An 18903-nucleotide genomic window follows, 5' to 3' on the forward strand; every position below is an offset into this window, starting at 1 on the left:
ACCAGGCAGACCAAAGAGTTTGAAGCCCGCACCCTGTGAGTACAGAATGGAGCCCAGGCCACTGAGCAAGTGTCCTATTGCACCTGGCAAGGGCTGCCAAGAGAGGTTTGATCAAGGACCATCATTACCAAAAGAGGCAGTGAACTGCAGCACCTGGTCCCTGCTGGGCACGGTGCCTGTGCAGGGGCAGCGTGTGTGTAACCTCAGCCCGTACCCGACAGAGACACACGGGCAGCTCTTGGCTCTGCTCTGCCCTGGGCAGGGCTTCTGGCTGTCCAGCCACAACATGCTGCTCAGGGAAGGAGTTCATTTAAAGTGTAAATCAGTCATTTGGTGTGTATACATAGTGGTTTGGCAACCCATGACTGAGGTGATTGTACAAACCTCCAGCAAGACATGGGTGGCACCGTTTCGTTTTCTGAGAGAAGTGCTTTTTGTGAGATGCCCAATCCTGTTTGCTTGTGTTCACCACACTCAGAGTGTTCTCATGGGGAGAGGAGTGGTGGGGAGAGATGAGGATGTGGGACAGGGGGAATGTGACAGAGAGAATGTAACAGGGACACATGGACAGGTCAGGCAGCCAAATCCAGGCTTGTGCAGAAGCAGCAGCCCAGGCACTGGTTAAACTTTAATGTGAGCAGGCAGGTGCCTAGTGAAGTAGGAGGAACCTACAGTGGTTGCAAGGTTTTTTCCAGGCTGAAGGTGTGGATTGCAGCCTTTCCATTCTTCATTAGTTCTGTAGTTGATGTAGGACATGATAATTGTCCTCAGCTACTCAAAATCCAGGAGAGAATTTTAGTCCAGGGCTTCACAAGCTCCATCCTGACACTTGGACCTTCATGGCAGACTATGTCTCAACAACACATCCTAAGAACAGCTACACTGTGATGCAGAGCAGCCCAAGGAAACCTGTAGTGAGGGATCTGAGCCCCACAGTCACGGTGCTGCACAACCACTCATGGTGGCACCCAACTGGATGTAGGCACTGGGTGCTGTGCTCAGACTAAAAGGATCATCAGCCCCATCATGGCTCTGCATTTGAGCAGCACCCAGATCAGGTGTCTGCATCTCACCTCCGTGTCTGTGAGAAGTGGCCTTCTGGAGTTTGTGTGTACAGGATCCTTTGGGCACAATAACTGAGATGACCTCTTGTCACAAAACTTCCTAAGCAAGTCCTAATGGGGTCCAGCACCCACAAAGCCAACTAACCTTTAGATGGGATTTCTGTGTGATTTCTAAAGATTTTTAAGGATTTGATAATATCCAGCAGGATTATAAGGGTGTCTCAAAGAAACTCTGCGAGTGAGACAACAGATTTCCCCATCTCAGCCCCTCTTTGTCCAGCTCACCCCTCCTGCCTGCAGCTGCACAGCTCTACCCCAGCAATCACCAGGGTGCAGTGACTGGCATGGGCTCAGCAAGAGGAGTCAGACTAGGGCTTCCCTAGGCCACTAAGTCAACAATAAAAGAGGAAGGAGAAGCTCAAAGGTTTTGAAAGCAGTAGCAACAACGGAACAACTGAAATGAGATTTAGTGCCGGAGCATCCAAGATCAAAGACCCAAAAGGTACTCAAGAAAGGGCAAGGTGAATCCTGCTGCAGTGAGAAGACAGGAGGCTGGGATGAGTGGTAGGAAGCTGAAAGAGTGTTAAGCACCAGCGAGGCCTGAGGCTACAGTGGGGAGAAGCTGTGACATACAGCAAGTGGAGATCATGATCATCGGGATTACTGGGTTTTTAAGATGCATGACAACATGTGCCTGCAGACAGTGAAGAGGAAAAAATAGGAGAGCTAGGTGGAGAGGCAAAAATCTACATTGCCAGGCAGGCCAATTCCTACAGACAAGGCAACTGGGGTGTCCAAAACAGAAGGGAAAACACATAAGCCTCATTGAGGAGTCCAATCAGTCCAAGGAGAAACGGCCCCCGCCTTTCCTGTAAAAGGGCCGTGCGTCTGTAATTGCCTCATTACAAGCCCAGCACAGCTGCTCGCAGACAGGCCAGGCAGCCACCATGGAAATAATTTCAGGCAGCAGGAAAAGGCTTGTGGATAAAGCTGATATCTGGCTGGATGCAGTCATACCCAGCCACACAAGTGGAAAAACAAAGCAAGGCAGAGGGGCTGTGCCCACACAGGCAGCATGGCAGCCAGCCCTGCAGAAGCTCCTTGCAAGGGGGGTTTTCTTGTCACCTGGAAGAGCACAACCCCAGGAACTCACCCATCCTGGGTTTTTAGCCCAGACATACCACACCTCAGGGGTTGTCCCTCCTGAGCCTTTGGGGTGCACTTAGTGTCTCCATTCAGGACTTTGCTGCAGTGGGGGCAAGACACGCTTTTTTTAGAGGAGGATGAGGTATTTAAGATGATCGAAATAAATACGAGAAATAAAAAATAAATACGGAAAGATTCAAAAGCTGATAGTTCACTGTGTGGCTATTGTAGGTGGAAATCTGTTTCCAACCATCCAACTGCTGCTCAGAGTTACCTTGTCCACTGCAAACTCGAGCTCAGCCATCAGTAATCTTAAGCACTGAATCACAAAACCAGCAAGTTTAACAAAGATCTCTGCAATTACTAAGTTAGACTGTACTAGAAGGCTAGACTTATATGCCTCCTCCCTTTATGAAGCACTGGAAACTCAGTGTCCTGATATTTCCTTTGAGTTAATATGTCTGTTTTAAAAATAAGGGCTGTATTTATCTGGAACAAACAGTTTCAAAAAACCCTTTTTTTTCTCATTATAATGAGACCATTTGGCCTTACAAGAACAATGTCGATGTTGCAGAGCTCTTTCCTTGCTCCAAATGAACACCAGTAACGCATCTGAAATATTTTCTAGAGCTCCAGAGCTCCTAAAGTTCACAATAACTCTAAGTGGTTTTTGGGAAATACTTTGTGCCTCTTAAACGTGAGTGCTGCCAGCAAGCCAGAATCCTGCAGCAGATACACTAAGCATTCCTATTATTTGAGGTTATGAAAATTTGGATTGGGACACTGAAAACAAGGTCCCTTACTCTGAAATGCCCTGTCAAATATAGCCCACAGCTTGTCTCTTAAAGAAGGTCACGATGAAGGAGGACAGTGGGCATGAAACAATTGACAGGACAGGAGGAAAAGACCTCAAGTTGCCCCGGAGAGTTTTAGATTGGATATTAGGAAAAAATTCTTCACTGAAAGGGTTGTCAAGCACTGGAACAGGTTCCCAGGGGAACGGTGGAGGCACCATCCCTGGAAGTGTTCAAAAGTCCACATGTAGATGTGGCACTTAGGGACATGGTTTAGTGGTGGCCTTGGCAATGCTGGGTTAGCAGATGGACTTGATGATCTTAGAGGGTTTTTCCAACCTAAACAGTTTTGTGATTAACTTGGCACCAGGACTCCAGTGTCATCTGAGAGCTAATGCACCACTTTCCTAAATAATTGAAATCCCCACTCTCTTTCAAGCAGCACTACTTTTCATTTCTCAAAAATTAAATTAGATGAACACCTACGCAGCTTTCAGCTTAGTTCAGGAAGATGTCTGGCTTTCCTGGTGTGTCAGGCAGGATATACAGTCCTGTCATTAACTCCTTCTCCCCATCTGATGGGACCCCTCTAGCAATAAATGCTGCCTGAAATCTTGGTTGGTACAACCAGACATGAGCTACTGCAGACATCTAAATTGCAGATAATACACATGAAAGGCATGTGGGGAAAAAGGGGTTATTTCTCAGAAATTATCCACTGAGAAAGTAAACTGATGAGGCTGTGTTGTTTTAGGAATCCACAGACACTCCCTGTGTGGAATGGTCTGTACCCTTGGTGGAGTGATGCTGATGTCCTGATCTACAGCCGACAACAGCTGTGAGCAGGATGTCGGTCTGGCTGGCCAGGAGATTATTGCTTCCCACATGTCCTTAGCAGCTTGTACAGACAGGACCTGGGATCTGCCCTCGAGATACTCACTCTCACTAGTACCAAATTCCTCCATGGGTTGATGGGTGACATGGCAGTTCTTCTGATGAAGAGCAGAGGTGGCCACCATAACACGAAGCTGCTTTCCTAGTGAGCTGCTCACACCAGCTGCTTCTATGGAGCTCTATTCCTGGCCAGGGTTTTCCCCAGGATCCTTCTCAGCTTCCCTATGTTTCCCTCCCAGACATCTGTTTTTCTTAATGGTCTGGGAACTGTACACAGCTTGTCAACTTTCCCCAAATTAATTGGTGCCTCTCTGTGTGTACTTCCAGGCCTTGTTCTGGGCAGTTCTTGCTGCTCCTGAAGGATAAGGGGTGAGCTAATGGAGGAACGACCGGAAAAACCTCCCAGGCTGCCCACAGGGAGAGGAGATACAGTGCAGTCTGCAGGGCAAGTGTATCCAATCTCATGAGAGCAAAGAATTCTAGACTAAGACACAGAGTGAGATTTGGCCAGGAAGGCTGGACTTGCGCGTGCACTATTTCAGTGGGGAATAAAATGCATGAGCCGTGGTTACCTTCTGATACCGAACCTCTGAGATGAGAAGCTTTCTGTTGGTTAAAACATGCCTTGCAGAAAATCATTATTTTGTGCCATCTCCATCACAGTTTTGCTTTAAGTGATGCACACAGCCCTGCAGTTGTAGGCCCAACGTGAGGCTACACCCTGCTCTCACCTACGGACACGGAGACACTTGGGCAGCTGTCCAGAAGGAAGCGGGATGAGCGAGTGGAACAATCCCTGCAGTAGGGAAGGTCTCACCTTTCAGTTGCTACCCAGCTTAGCTTCTCCATTGCTTGGGGTCAGCAAAAAAGCCCCGCTTTTAGCAGAGATCTGAAAAAAAAGGTGAGTTTCAACAGGAGGAGGCTCAGACTCAAGATGCTTCAGGTGGGATGAGGAAGAGGCTGCTCTCGGCCTAAAGGAGGGGTTGAAGAGGATGGACTTTAAGCAGGTGCATACACAATATGCATAAATTATCTAATCTGAAGCTACTCAGAAGGTTAAATTAAAAACTGAAGTCACTGAACTGCCAAAGGGACACAGAGAATGCAAGAAGCAGGGACAGTTCAAAACACTTCTGATAAATGGCGTAAGTAGACTGTGGTACCTCCCAATTTAAACTCAACACTAGAGACAGTCTAGTTGTAGCAGCAAAGGGATTCAACTCCTCCTAATTTATCCCGCTGGGAATAGAAAATCACAAGGGTAAATGAGCCTACACAGAGCTTCCAACTGCTGCAGCTTCCAGGACTCATCAGTTAGGACTGTGCTATCTTTGTAACACATTGCTATTAAATTAGGTCTTCACTGGATACAGGCAGATCAGAGAAGGGGGTTCGTATTTATCTGAGCCAGGAATTTAGTCTCAAAAGGTATGCAGATATGGAGTGGAGGAAAGTGATAGCAAGCACTCATCTGGCAGCCAGCTTGAGGTGTGAATGTTAAGTTATACCCACGGAGGCATCTTGTGAGTGGGACCCTGGGGAGCCCCAGCAGCACTGAGGATCCAGGTCTTAGCACCCTTTGACTTCACCTGGAGTCTCCAGTTTGTGAGACCCCTGAAAATCAGGTCCTACTCCAGGCAAATGCACCCAGGCAGCTTTAATTTGCTGTTATATTTGAAAATGCCTAAGTGAATTTTCAGCCCAGTCTGGGTCAGCCATAATGATGCACTAGAAATCTAGTGTTTTCCATAGTTAAATGACTCTATATACCTTAAGGAAAATGCACACAAGCAACTCCTGAGCTGCAGCTTGGCCTTCGATGTAGATTTTTTTGGGGTGATCTGAAGAAGATAATGATCTCTGTTTCTGAGTAAACCTGATCATAAAAATCTCCCCAAATGCTGTAACGGAGAAACCCAACGTTTGTAAGAGCTTCAAAACACTCTACCTACTTCAGTGCTCTGTTTCTTCTTCCTGCTGGCTGATTGAAACCCGTTCTCTCTGTGGCAAGAAGAGGGACTAAGTTCCTTCAACCTCAGGCACAGTTTCTCCAGACGTAAGCTGGGCCACCAGAACCAGGTGTCCAGGAAGTGTGGGCTCAGTGCCTGCACACCACTTGCTCAGGGAACAAGGCAGCACCAGGAAGCTCTGGCCAGCATGTCACTGAATTCACAGATCTTAAAATGAAAGGTATTGAGAAGAAAAAATTATATTCAACTTACAACCACTGGAATTGCTGGAATGAGCCAACGATTTTTCTGCTGCAGAGCAGAGTCAGAAGAAATAAAGCATGACAGTTTCATTACTCGATAGCTTTTCTCTCCCATGGGCTACAAAAAGAGGTTTCCGGCTTCCACCTTGAGGACCATGTGCATGCCCATGTTTGTTTGCATGGAGAGCCCCTCTGCCTCTAACTGGGAACAAAGAGCTCCAAACTGGGAACGAAAACACTGGGTTTTCGTGGAGGGACCGTGTTGACAACTTCACAAAGACCAAGTGGGAAATCAAATTAAACTGGGCACATTTCACAAGCTAAACATGCACTCGCTGTAGGGCCCAAGGGCTGAAATTCCTGGGAAGCCTGGCACACAAGCTCAAGTGTGTGTATATTAAAACAGGACATGTTTCACCTGAACTTACATCAGGGGGACATGGCACTCAGCAGAAAGGTATTTCCAGATGATTGACTTGAATAAGCCATGATTGCTGTTGCAGTACACAGTTTTAAAGGATAAAGAAACAGGAAGAAAGAATAAAAATAAAATTGGTTTTGTGTTTTACACAGGCAATAAAATAACCATTCCCAGACTCTTGCAGATGTGATGCCAATTTATTTTGACCTAAGCTTCCCACAGGCAGTAGTTTGCTGGGCTTGAACAATATACTGCAGCAGGGAGGAATCATAAACACTTTTGGGCCCTGATGCTGAATAGCCACTAGCTTCTGCCAGCAGCCCCACACGTGGAAGAAATGCAGAAACAGTATGGTCCTGGCCCCTCTGGTGGCCCTGTCAATGCTACTGCCTGAATACAACAGATCACTCCTGCCATTATCTTTCTTATGGTCAGCTCAGTCTATTTTTGAATCATTCATGGGAAAGAGATTTCCACTACATTTGGTTTCCAGCACACTATCCCAAACCCTGCCAGACCTCATGTTACAAATCTTTCCTGCTATTTGGAAGATATAAATCTTCCCTTTAATTGGATCCCATTATTCCCAGGCATGCTGCTTTTCCAGTGCACTAACTCCTTCTGTTTCCTCTGTGTTGAAAGTTTTAGACTACTGTTCTCTGTCTCCCTGCGAAGCCACACTGACTTGTTTAACTCCATTCTCCTGAGCCAGATTTCCTTCTTTGCATTTTTCTGCCTTTCTGTGCACAACAAGTCACTGGTCTGCACCCTTCAGATACCTAGGCTTTCCAAACCACACACTTCACAATTCTCTGTGCATCTGAGAAGCCTGAGATGAACTTTGTCGAAGCTGGCAGTGGTGAATCAATATCCTTTGCAGACTGGCCACCAGTAATCCACACTGACCACAATATTGTGTGCATCTCGTTACAGAGGGCAAACAGGTTTATTTGCCTGAGGACTCTTGTATGCAACAAAAACCAGCTCACAACTTTGTAAGTTGCATAGGCTTTGAGCTCTTTTGAAATTTGATGATGAAGAACGAAAGAAAAAGCCATGCATCTACACCAGCTGTCAATCTGGCAAGTCTGTTAACTACTGTTAACTAACCAGGTGAAAACAGAATGGAAAATCAACCCTAGTTAGTATGGGCTTGGCTATTTCCATGACAAAAAGGTTTTCTAGCAGCAGGTATTGATAAAGCAATGCTGATGTTTCCCCCTGTTCTTCAGATAAGGCAATGCTGGGAATGTATGAGAAGGTATGCATAATATGCTGCTCAATTAGACTGTGGAGTACAGGATAGAAGGTGTTTCCAAAATGCAATCCCATGACTTGGGACACTCAGACAACCAAAGGTTACACTGGGGAGTGAGGAGGGGTTCAGAAGAATCAGCCCTCCCTGGTGACACGGGAAAAGCTTGAATTCCATTTACTCTGGGGTCTCTGCTAGGTACAAGAAAGGGTCACAGCACAGCCCATGAGGTTTGGGTTTGCTGTTTTCTGTCCTTTAAGTGAGAGGCCTCCAGTTGCTGTGATATGGAAGTCTGGCAAATCTGATCCTTTCCAGGAGCCTCTGCTGCAGACATGCAGGTCCTAAATCTGCCCAGACCTGAGGAATAAAATAGGGTCATATGGTACCTCTTCTGATGTATTTAAATACTCTTCCCTTAATCTACACAGACACCCTGCACAAATGTGTCACTCTGATGAGTTTGGGAGGAAACACTGAAAACAAGTGTATTTGAGGTTAAACTGTTCTGTAAGCAAAACCAAAAAGAGGGGACAATTATTGTTTTAACTTTCAGAGTGAAAGTCAAGCATCAGAGTTTCCTGAGAAAGGAAAATTGTTTCCTGGTAGGCCTAACCATGGCATAATGCCTGTTAATCTCTGCTCCACAGCTGCAAGGGTGGGCAGAGACCTCTCTCAGCCCAGCTCACCTACTGTCCTGCTGCTCTGAGGACCACGATGGTCACACATTTCAGCCCCATCAACTGCACATCCCCTCCACTTCAGTCCTCTTGGATGACAGGTCACATATCCTTCGTGCAGTTTTCCTAAGGACAGGGCAAGTGCCTGTTCTGAAAGCAAGTTGCCCTGTCGTTTGGGTGAGGGTGTCATTCCTTGTGGCCGTGGGAATGATGCAGCAACTGGGATACTGGACCTGGAAATGTTGTGATGTCTGGCAGACCACAGCACAAAGCAAAACAGTGCTTCTGACCTTGCCTGTTGAGGGAAGGAATGTGTTTGAACCCCAGGAAGTTTCTGCAGTCTCTCAGTGAGATGGAGAACGGCGGACTCAGGAATTTTCTTCACACTGCTCTGCTGCTCACTGGAGGAGTGGGGTAGGACCCCTCTGTGGTATCCTCACCTGACACAGGAGGTGGGGCTTTACTGAAAAAAGCAGTGACTCCAAGCAGTTACTCAAGATGACCAAGATGAAAACACTGGTGCAGGGAGAGCACAGGGTCTGGGGCTGGAGCCATGCCCAGTAGGTTGCCCAGAAGGGAAGTGGTGAAGTGAGCAGAGATCTGCCCTCAGCCCTGGAAAAGCTGTCCCTCTCTTGAGCCAGTGTATCAACAGGAAAAAGGAAGATCTAGCAGGAGTACTTACAGAAAAGAGACATGGGAATGGAGATGTCACAGAATTAAACTACAGCTGTTGGTAGGCACAAAGAAGAGGGGAGCTTTCCCAAAATAAACCTGGTTGCTGCACCTTTGCGGCTTAGGAACCCATCACACCACAGGGAGCCCCTAAAGCAAAACTCAGTCTTGGATTGCTTCCCTTTGCTGTGTGAACAAAGTTCAAGTGTCTCCATGCTCCCAAGCTCCTACAGAGAGGCTGGGAAGAGGAATGCCATGACTGCTGTTGGGCTGCAGAAAGCCACAAGCACTTTCAGCGGATGCCTTAGCTCACATCTGCAGCAAGGTTTGGTGCAGCTCTGGGAATTAGACAGCTTGGACCAAATCCGAAGATGTAAACTAACACAGCAACACAAAAATTTCTGATCCTTTTTGTACCATGAGTGCAAAGAATGTTTAGTGTTTTATAAATGGCTTAGCTTTCATCAGTGCAGCTTTACACATTTTTTATATGAACTCCTCATGTTAACAGGCTCTGGTACAAGCTTCGTGATTTCAAGTTCCTTTCATCAGTCCTAACACTGAAAAGAAAAATGATTCTGAAATCTAACTTGCATCAAGAAGCTGCATCTTAAAAAAAATCCCAAACTGAAGATCAGCAGACTCCCAAAATTACATGAACTGCAAGAACAGCATTTTGCTGCCTTTTTCTCCCTCTTCAGGGTCTTAAATGGTTCCAGTTACTTCTTTCGATGTGGTACATTTCTGACAGCAGAATGGTTAAGGTACTAGTCCCTAAGGAGTGGCAAACCCACACTAACCACTCCGAGAAAGCAATCCCAGCTATCTCACTTCTGTGGGTTTTTCAAAACTAGGGTCTTCCTGCCAGAGATGTGATGGAAATCAGCTGTCTAGGTCAGCCCTCTGCCCTTTTTCCCCTAATGCTGGTAATCCTCATGTGTCCCATTAGAGCAAAGAGCTTACCAGTTATGCCAGCAGGAAAGCACAGAGCAGCCCTGCCTGCCAACGATGAAGCAAAGGGGGAAATGACAGGACTTCTCGTTCCTGTTGCACAGGATCATTAAATCTGGTTTTAAAGCAAGAGACTGTGCTGAATCCCTGGGTCCTGTTTACAATGCCTGTGAAAAGCCCTCAGGAAGAAACAGAGTGGAGAAAATCAACTGATGGGAACTCAAGTTCTTGCTCTTGACTCTATTTTTGTCTAATATCTTCTTACCTTTGGGACATTAAACAGCTTTTCGGAGGCTTGGGGCAGGACCAAATGCACTACTTATAAAATAGCTTGGGAATTGAGATGTTTTAAAAATAAGAATGGAATCGGCAATCTATAGATGATAAAAAAAAGGTAACCAGGGCAAAAAGTGTGAAATAGAGGTAAAGGGGCAAAATCAAGAGCAGGGAACTTTTAGGTTGGATACTTCAGAGAAGCTTCCTGACCATCATCAGACCTTCCACATGTGTCACATGTGTCACACATCTCCCAAAGGAAATGGCAGGTCTGTCACTTCCTACTCCAAAACACCGCTGTGGCAGACAACAGAAAATACTCAAGGGGTGCAGTCCTCTGTGTGTGGAGAGGAGAAGAGGAGAGGGGGTAGGGGAGAGTGTCCTCAACATGACAAAATATCTGCTTCAGCCCCAAGTCAGTCTTTGCTCCATATGTGGCTTACTGTGCATAGAGGACATAAAAATTAAGAGCTCAGCTCCCCATCCCCTCTGAGACATCCCAGGATATTATATAGTGAAAAAGAATAAAAGGAGTATTAGCAGTTACTGAATCGGGCTCTGTCAAACCTGAAAACCCTTATAAAGCTACACATCTGTCATGCCACATGTAGTCTGTGCTGAGTTGGTTTGATCACTGCTTGGTCTTTTCTCCACCCCAAAATCTATTGAGATAGTTTGGTTGAGGACTTTTTTTGTCATGAACATGCCTGAACACACCAGATCTTTAACCCTTGCCTGTGGGGACGGTCAGCACAGATAACAAGGCTGGCAATGTGAGCACCTGGGTGTTATCAGAACTGCCCAGCTGAGCTATGCATTGGAAATCTTCAAAGGCAAACTTAAGTGGTGCTTCAAGCACTCTGTTCCCTGGCTCTGTTGCGTGTCGCCTGCAACTGTTGGGACTGCATCCATGCAGAAAAATGCTTATCTAATATAAAGTGTTCAGTAAGATCTCTCTTTAGCTAAGAGAAATACCAAATGTCCTCTCTTTCGTCATTTGAGGTTTTGCCAATGTTGTAATCACCTTTCTATTTCCTGTGCCCCTCCTAAAAATAAATATTTTTATTCCTTTGCCACTTAAAAAAAAACTGTTCGGAAAGCTTGCAAATCCAGTCCGACATGACCAGCACCATCATTCCCATTTTGAATGAATGGAAAAAGAACCAAGGGGAGATGAACTGCCTTGCCCAAGAGGGTGTTACACAGGAGAAGGCTTGGACGTAAATACCAAGGAAGCCAGACTGCTGTCCACCAGCTGTGTGCCCACCCCCCCCCACCGAGACACGAGATCCAACTCTCCCGAAGCACGGGACATGTGGCACGGAGAAAAAAGGACTAGAAACCCTCCGGGGGTGTGCTACTCATCTACCTTGCTGAAGCAACAGTTCTTGGGTCCTCTTTCATGAACCAAAATGCTCTATTGATAACGAAAGTGACACCTCCCAATCCACGTGGAACGAGGGGGTTCACACAGCTCGGGGTCCAAATCACTGCTGCTGCTGCATGGGTTGGGTAGGAATCAACCCCAAGCAGCCTCCCAAGCCTGCACGGTTTGTTCCTTCTCCTTATGTTCCCATTTTTAAAGGCTTCTTAAAACCCCCTTTCAAAGCGATACCTTTTAAAATCTAACTCTCTTTCCCATCTCCGAGATTAAAACAGTAAATGGCAGTCCTTCCTCGTTCCCCTTTCACAGATGTAATTTCTTCCCATAACATCCCCCTACTTTCAAAATCTGGACTAAAACCCACAAAATAGTCTGAGGTGCATGAGGGCTGGGGGAGTGGGAGGGAAGAGACCTTTATCTGAACTCCAGCGAAGAGAGATTTTGAAGCTGCCTTTAGTGAGAAATTGCTTTGCAAGGTGGAGCTAAAGCAGATCGAGGAGCGAGTCACAAGCTAGTGGAAATAAAAGTTTTCTTTACCTCCATGTCCTGCAAGAAAGAGGTGTCCTCGGGGCAATCTTTCTTCCCCACCCCTTTCCCTCTTATCTGTGGGAAAACTTCAGCCGAGCCAGAGCAAAATCGTGCCGCCGTGGAGGGAGTGTTATATCCAAGCCCCTGCTCAGCTTGAAAACGGACAGAGCCCAGCGAGTGGCCCTGCACTACGAACAAGGAAGAAGGGCGGGTGGGTGAGAGGAAGGGAGGGAGGGGAGAGGAGGGGGAGGCAAGGCAATCAGGGTTTAAATTTAGACACAAATCTAAACAGATACTGTCCTTCCCGGAGTGCTGGGCTCAGGAGACAACAAGCAACAAACTCTGCCGCTGCGCCCAAACTTGGGGACACCACATGTGCATTTCCTCCCTTCCTTTCTTTCTCCCCTCTGTATTTTCTATCACCTTATCTTTATTCCCCTCCCACCCACCCACCCCTGTTTTGTCTTTATTTCTCTCCACTCCTTCTGGTTGCTGCCCCAGCGTCCCTGCCTGGATCTCCCCTATCCACGCTTCCCTTTCCAAGTCTGCAGGGTCTCCTCCTCGTCGTTTGTGAGGACGATCTCCTTCCCTCTAACTGCAGCTTCCCTTCTCTCTTCCTTCACACGTTTCAGTAATTTAGGTCAGCAGTGAACTGTCTTTAGAGTGGTTAGAGAGGCAGAATAGGAGGAGAGAGAGGGTATTGGGGTTGAACAGAATTTAAGGCTTTCATGTCCTGGTGCTAGGACCCCCAGGAAGGACAATATCTGCTGGGTGATTCCCCAGAGAGACAACAGGGTGTTGCTCAAATGTGGGCACAAGCAGAGGGTCTCCATGCAAGGTTGTCACTGTCCAGCTGCAGAGCAGGACTAGCTCTTTCCACCCTGAGATTGTGCCTCACAACACCAGATCAGAAGGTGCAGGTTGTTCTTCCCTCCCTCCACAGGGATGGACAAACTTGTGCACTGGAAACGAGAAGCTTCCACGGCGATAGAAAAATTCAGATGGGGGAAAACGAAGCCTCTGGAATGTTTTGCTACAGTTTCCCTTTCCATTCTGATCACAGTGTTGCAAACCGGACATCTCTTTTAGCAACTGTTTGCATATGCTTCCTTCTCAAGAATTTCAGTCCCCACCTCTCAGAGCAGGGTGGTGCAGAGGAATTTGGAAACGCTCCCTTTGTCTTCTGCTGGCTTCCTTGTCTTGTGTGCAGCTGCAGAGTGACACAATGTCATATCGTCATTTTGGCAGGATACCTTGGGGGCAGAAGAGGGTTAAAGCATATTTTTCTAAAAGGGATGCATACTTTTGCTTTGCAGTGTTTCACAAGTCCCTGCTGGCTATGGCTGAAAACACTCCAGAATGGATTTAAATGCGAGCACCGTGATATCCCAGTTCACTGTTACCAACACTTGTCCTTACAGTGTAGTTAACTGTTGCTGTACTGCAAGCTGTGGGACTCCTGTGGAATTAGCAGCTTTAAATCGTGATCTCATTATCTCCCAAATTCAATATATAACAGTTACTCTGTCCCCAGCCAAAAGAGCGATAGGCTGAGTTGCTGCAATCTGAAGATTGGGCAAGAGGACTAATTAATCTTCAGTTGTTGAAACACTAGATTAGTTGAAACCCCTCTGCTGCAAGTAACCAAAAGATACTGCAACTGTAGATATAAGAAGAGAGATTAAAGACCTAAAAGAAACATAAAAATGAAACTGCTTGATGGGAAATCCTATTCATTTCTTCAAGTCCTGACAATGATAGGTCAGGAGAGGGAATAGGAACTGAATTGAGAAGCAGGGAGGGCAGGATTTTTCTCCTGCCCATGCTTTGCTTGCTCTCAGGACAGAAGGAGGATTTCAAGCTCAGGGATTTCACTGGATATGGGTCACAAGTGTTGTTTTCAAGATTTCTGTCATGTAACAGACTGTCAAAATCACATCTCCAATGGCTGCTTCATGCTGCTCACCTTCTGTTTTGGTATTTTCTTTTTGCTTTCAGGGGCTGTACTCTGCAGAGGAAACTGTTTGCTTAGTTCTACAGAAAAGGAAACCGCCAGACAGAACCAGTATCACTTTACCCATACCAATAAAGCAAAGGTAGTTGCAGCTGCCCCCACCACAATTCTTCACTCTATTTCTGCTCCCAAGGATCTTGCCACAGAGCAAATCTTCTCTGCCAGCAGGATTCCCAAACGCCACTGCTCTGAGCACGGTGCACAGTATTCAGTTTTTTAATGCTAAATCTTTCTTCCTTCTGAAGCAAGGAGAGAATGCACAGAAATAAGGTGCATGTTTTTCTCCACACAGGAAGACACGAAGTGTGGCTTGATTATCCTCTTTCTTTTTTCTGGACTGAAAAACACTAGAAATTCTGAGCAAACAACCCACATGTTTCAACTGCCAGGACTTTGTAACAAACATTATTAAGGGAGGTTATACTGAGAAACTGGGTGTTTTACATGATGCACATATGCAAGTACGAATGTGAGGTATCTGTGAGTATGACTCTCTACATCCCTGTGTATATCTCTGCTTAGAGACTTTCTGGGATACAGCAGTGTCTAGGAGATTAACTTGTTCTTATATGCAAAAAAAAAAAAAGTTGCTACATTTGTTCTGCTCTGGGGGAAAAAACCCCATCCTCATCAGTACAAGTGCCGTTAAAAGGGGCTGTAGGGGGAAATTTCATTGGACTGAGAAAATGTTGCAACTGTGGCTGCCTGGATTTTGCAGCTTCCCAGCTCATTATTTTCAAGATATGTGAGGCCAAACCAGCAAGTTTGCTTCAGGCCAAATGAACTGGTACTCCTGCTACGGGCACCACATGGGGGAGAGGTGCAAGGAACTCCTTTATCCTGGCATTCCTGCAAAACAGGTAGCATAAGTAGTTCTGCCATGCTCAGAAACACCACTTCTAATATTTGCTGGCCTCCTGCATTTTAGCTGTAGAGGATGGACAGTGGAACCTCCACAGGGTGCTGGAGTGAGCGACAGAGAGGAGATGTAGGGATGTGGCAATTCTTTATTCAGAGACTAGCTAGTAAAAAAAGTTTCTGAGGGCATCTGAAGCTTTGACTCTGGCATTTGTGCCCACACAGCAACCTCATTCGGGTGTGTCTGCGTAGCTGCCAAATCTGGGAAGGTATGTTTGTCAGGGTGGTGGGTGAGCAAAGGGTGGAGGGAGCTGTGGGTTCCTGAAAGACAGATTGAAATTCTGTACTTTGTCGAGGCATTTGTCGAGGGTTTGGTAGAGCTCACCTGTCAATGCCAGTATCTGAAATCATTCTGTCCACCTCTCTGTCTGGCTTTGGCTGCTGCTATCCACATGATTTCCCAGAATTCATACTATTACCCAGCAGCTGTTACTATGTTGAGCTTTTGACTGCCTGAAAACGGGTCTCAACCCTTCCTGTTCCCACTCAAGCAACTCAATTCTCAACTGAAAAAAAAAGGGGGATAAGGTAACCACGGGGAAAAAAAAGCATTTGCATTTCAAAGATCAATCAACTCTAAAAGCCAACATCCTGTTTTGGGTTGGCTTTGCACACCAGCCCCTCTGACAATGGCAACCTGACAGGAAGCGAACGTGAGCAGCGTTTTTTTAGGGGAAACTCCCTTTGTTGAACCCACCATTCTGCTCACTGTGCTCTGAAGCCTCTGCCCTCGCCCCTCAGCATTTTAAACTAACGCTGCCGACGCCGAGCCTCACCCTCCTCTTCGGGGAGTTATCAGCAGGAAATGAAGTCAGCTGGAACGCTCTGTACCATCGGCATTTCTCTGGTCTGTGCCGTGCAGCTGCAGCGAGGCACGTCTGGGAGCACAGGGGCACACACCGTGCCAGCACCCAGACGGACACACGGACACTGAGCACCCCTGGGAACCGGGGCGAGAGGGAAAGAAAGCCCCGTTACCAAAGGTGCCTGCATTAAATGAAAGGTTATAAGTGACTCTTGCTGAGCTGTGTTGGACAGGGAGTGTGAGATCGTGTGTTTTTCATACACAGAAAAGTAGGTGACAGAGACTAACTGAAATATTGAATCATTTCACGTGTCCCTGACTGCCAGCTGGCACCTGAGTGCTAAAATCATGGTTCACATGGACAAGGCTTCTTAATTCCCAGGCTCTGAGCAAAAGCCTGTCCCTAAGCAGAGTAAAGTTAGGAAGATGCTGTATGGTACAGGGAGCATTTCACCTGTGATGCTCGTAGTAATGAGGTCACACTGAGGTGGCTCACCCTCATTCACACCAGGCCACTTGGGGCTGGCGGGTGGTGTACAGGCAGCTGGTGTCACCTCTTTCTTTGGAAAGCTCTTCTTTCACTGCTGATCTGCTTAACTTCAGAGAACAAAGTGAGCTGGGGTATTAAGAGGCATGGTTGCAACCCATTGTATTAATATAGTGATGGGACAAATACTACCAGCATCAGCCACTGAAACCTTGCTTCCAGACTGAACAACTCCTCTATCAGTTACTAGTTTTAATACACAACAAAGCTTAATATGAACAAACAAAACCACTCAGAACATGAGTGCTGATACAATCCCAGGTGTCTGTGTCGGATACAACCATGTTTTTGATTACACTGTTCTCGGGCCAGTCCCACTGCCCGTCTCTCAACATCCTAGAAAACAGTGTCACAAGCAGTGGCCCTCGTCAACAGCTTCCTCAGCTCAAGTGCTGACTGAACAGCACAATTTTCTGACTGAAAATGGGACAACATTTCTGATCCCCAACTGGTTATGGAGAAGGGAAGCTTGCCTTGCCACTGCCTGTGTGGTGGCTGCTAAAAAAGGTAAGAGGACTTTCAGCTGAATACCAGGCCAGCACTACGTTCATTGTAACTATCTTCTAAAAACAACACTGATGAAAAGGTCAGTTAAAAAAGCTAAATTCCCAACCGAGGTAATTCGGGAACTCTGAGGGTAAGAACAAAGCACGTAACACCTTTTTGTGTTCAGCAAAGGTCTGTGTTGTGTGCCATTTCCTAACAGCAGCAGTGCTACACTGTTTGGAGGGACTGATATCTCCTCAGGAGGGTATCTAACCAACATTTTTAGAAACAATTTGCATGGTGGGTCTCATGTGGCACCGAGTGCTGGCACTTCAAAGCACTGAGTGCTTCAGCTTTTGCCAGAGCTGACTCACAGGTCAGTCTGTCACACACAGCGGCAAGTGGCTTTAATCACTTTAATCACTCTGGCTGTCATTTGGATGCAGAGAGCTGGCCAAGCTCTACACACAGCGAGGCTGCACAGCCTGCAAGTGTTATCTGGACACAGGCAGGTTTCTGTTCACGGACAGACTGCATGACTGAGACAGGAAGCCTGGACCAGTGCACAGCCAGACTGCTGTCTGAGGAGAAACCTTGCCCAGCCAATCCCAGAGCCAAACCTTGCCCAGCCCATCCCAGAGCCAAACCTTGCCCAGCCCATCCCACAGCCAGGCCGTCTAAAGAGAGAGTTGGCTCGGGGAAATCCAACTGTGAAGAGAGCAGACAGAGCATGATGGTACACTAGCCCACTCTCTGGCTAAAATACACCTTCTCCAGAGACACAGCCTGGAGCCCATCACATGTAAAACACAGTGAAATAAAGACTGATCCATGAGCTGGCCAACTCCTGCAGGAAGGAGTAAACTGGCTCCATCTTTGGTGAGATATTAACTGCCTATTTACTGGGTTTTTTCATGCAATAAAGCACATGAGTTGAAAATGAGAAGTACTGGCTGGCAATACTTTCTTGACCTTGTTATGCAAGGGTGCTGAGAGCCCCTAGACATATTGCACCAGAGCAGAGAGAATCCTTCTCCTTTCTCTGAGATCCAGCTGAGCAAGTGAGAGAGCCTGGAGATTGACTTAACTCATCCTTTCAGAGCAAGCTGAATGACTTAAAGACCTTATCCCTCATCCTACAGGTTCACTCCACACAGCCCATCCAAGAAATAGGGCACCAAAACAAGCCCTCTTTTTTCACTGCAATGTTCAAGACACTCTATACATCACTGTGCACTGTCCACTGCAGAGACCACTCAGATTAATAAATCCCATTCTCCGTAGAGGAAAGCCAGTGCTATTTGCTTCCATAAATCCTGCCGAGCACTGAATTCCCACCAGACTCATCAGCCCAAATCCACTGGGGTCAGGCAGCAGCAGCCCTTGGCAGCTGGGGACAGGGAAGGCTGCAGATGTGCCACAAGGCTGTAAAAGGGCAGGGGGAGGCAAGGAAAACTTGGCAGACCTTGTTTGGCAGACCTTTTCTCTTGGCACCTGAGATACCACCATGTGTTCCCAGCAGAGGCAGGGGGACTGAGGAATGATCTCCCACTCTCTCTACGAGGTTCACTTTGACTCTCCTGCCACAGGGGCTGTGTGGTTCCATTAACATGCACCCTTCCTATAACAGGAGGGATGGCCACATTCAGCAAATACATATATCTAAATCTAGAACATGATTTTTTTTTTCTGAGCAAAATAATAACAATAATAAAGAATTGCTAGCCCTGCTTGCCACATCCTATCTTCTTTCCTTACTATCCTTTTTTTTTCCTCCCCCTGTGGCACTTATTGTTTGTTACTTCCACATGCTCTCTATGGTATCCCTTCTTTCCTGTGCTGACCCCACCAACCACCTC

The 18903-nt window shown here is 46.7% G+C and overlaps 1 protein-coding gene across 1 annotated transcript in view; it reads right to left on the reverse strand.

Annotated features, from left to right (window-relative positions):
- RCSD1 (RCSD domain containing 1) overlaps positions 1-12470 on the reverse strand; it is a 32788-nt gene extending 20318 nt beyond the window's left edge. The window contains exon 1 of the mRNA XM_027663621.1: positions 12284-12470. Within this exon, the coding sequence (XP_027519422.1) occupies positions 12284-12289 (6 nt within the window). The 5' untranslated portion in view covers positions 12290-12470. The remainder of the gene's footprint in view (positions 1-12283) is intronic.
- Positions 12471-18903: the final 6433 nt, after the last annotated feature.

Source organism: Corapipo altera, unplaced genomic scaffold, assembly GCF_003945725.1.
Source record: "Corapipo altera isolate COAL_440 unplaced genomic scaffold, ASM394572v1 165, whole genome shotgun sequence".
In the NCBI taxonomy this organism is placed as follows: Eukaryota; Metazoa; Chordata; class Aves; order Passeriformes; family Pipridae; genus Corapipo; species Corapipo altera.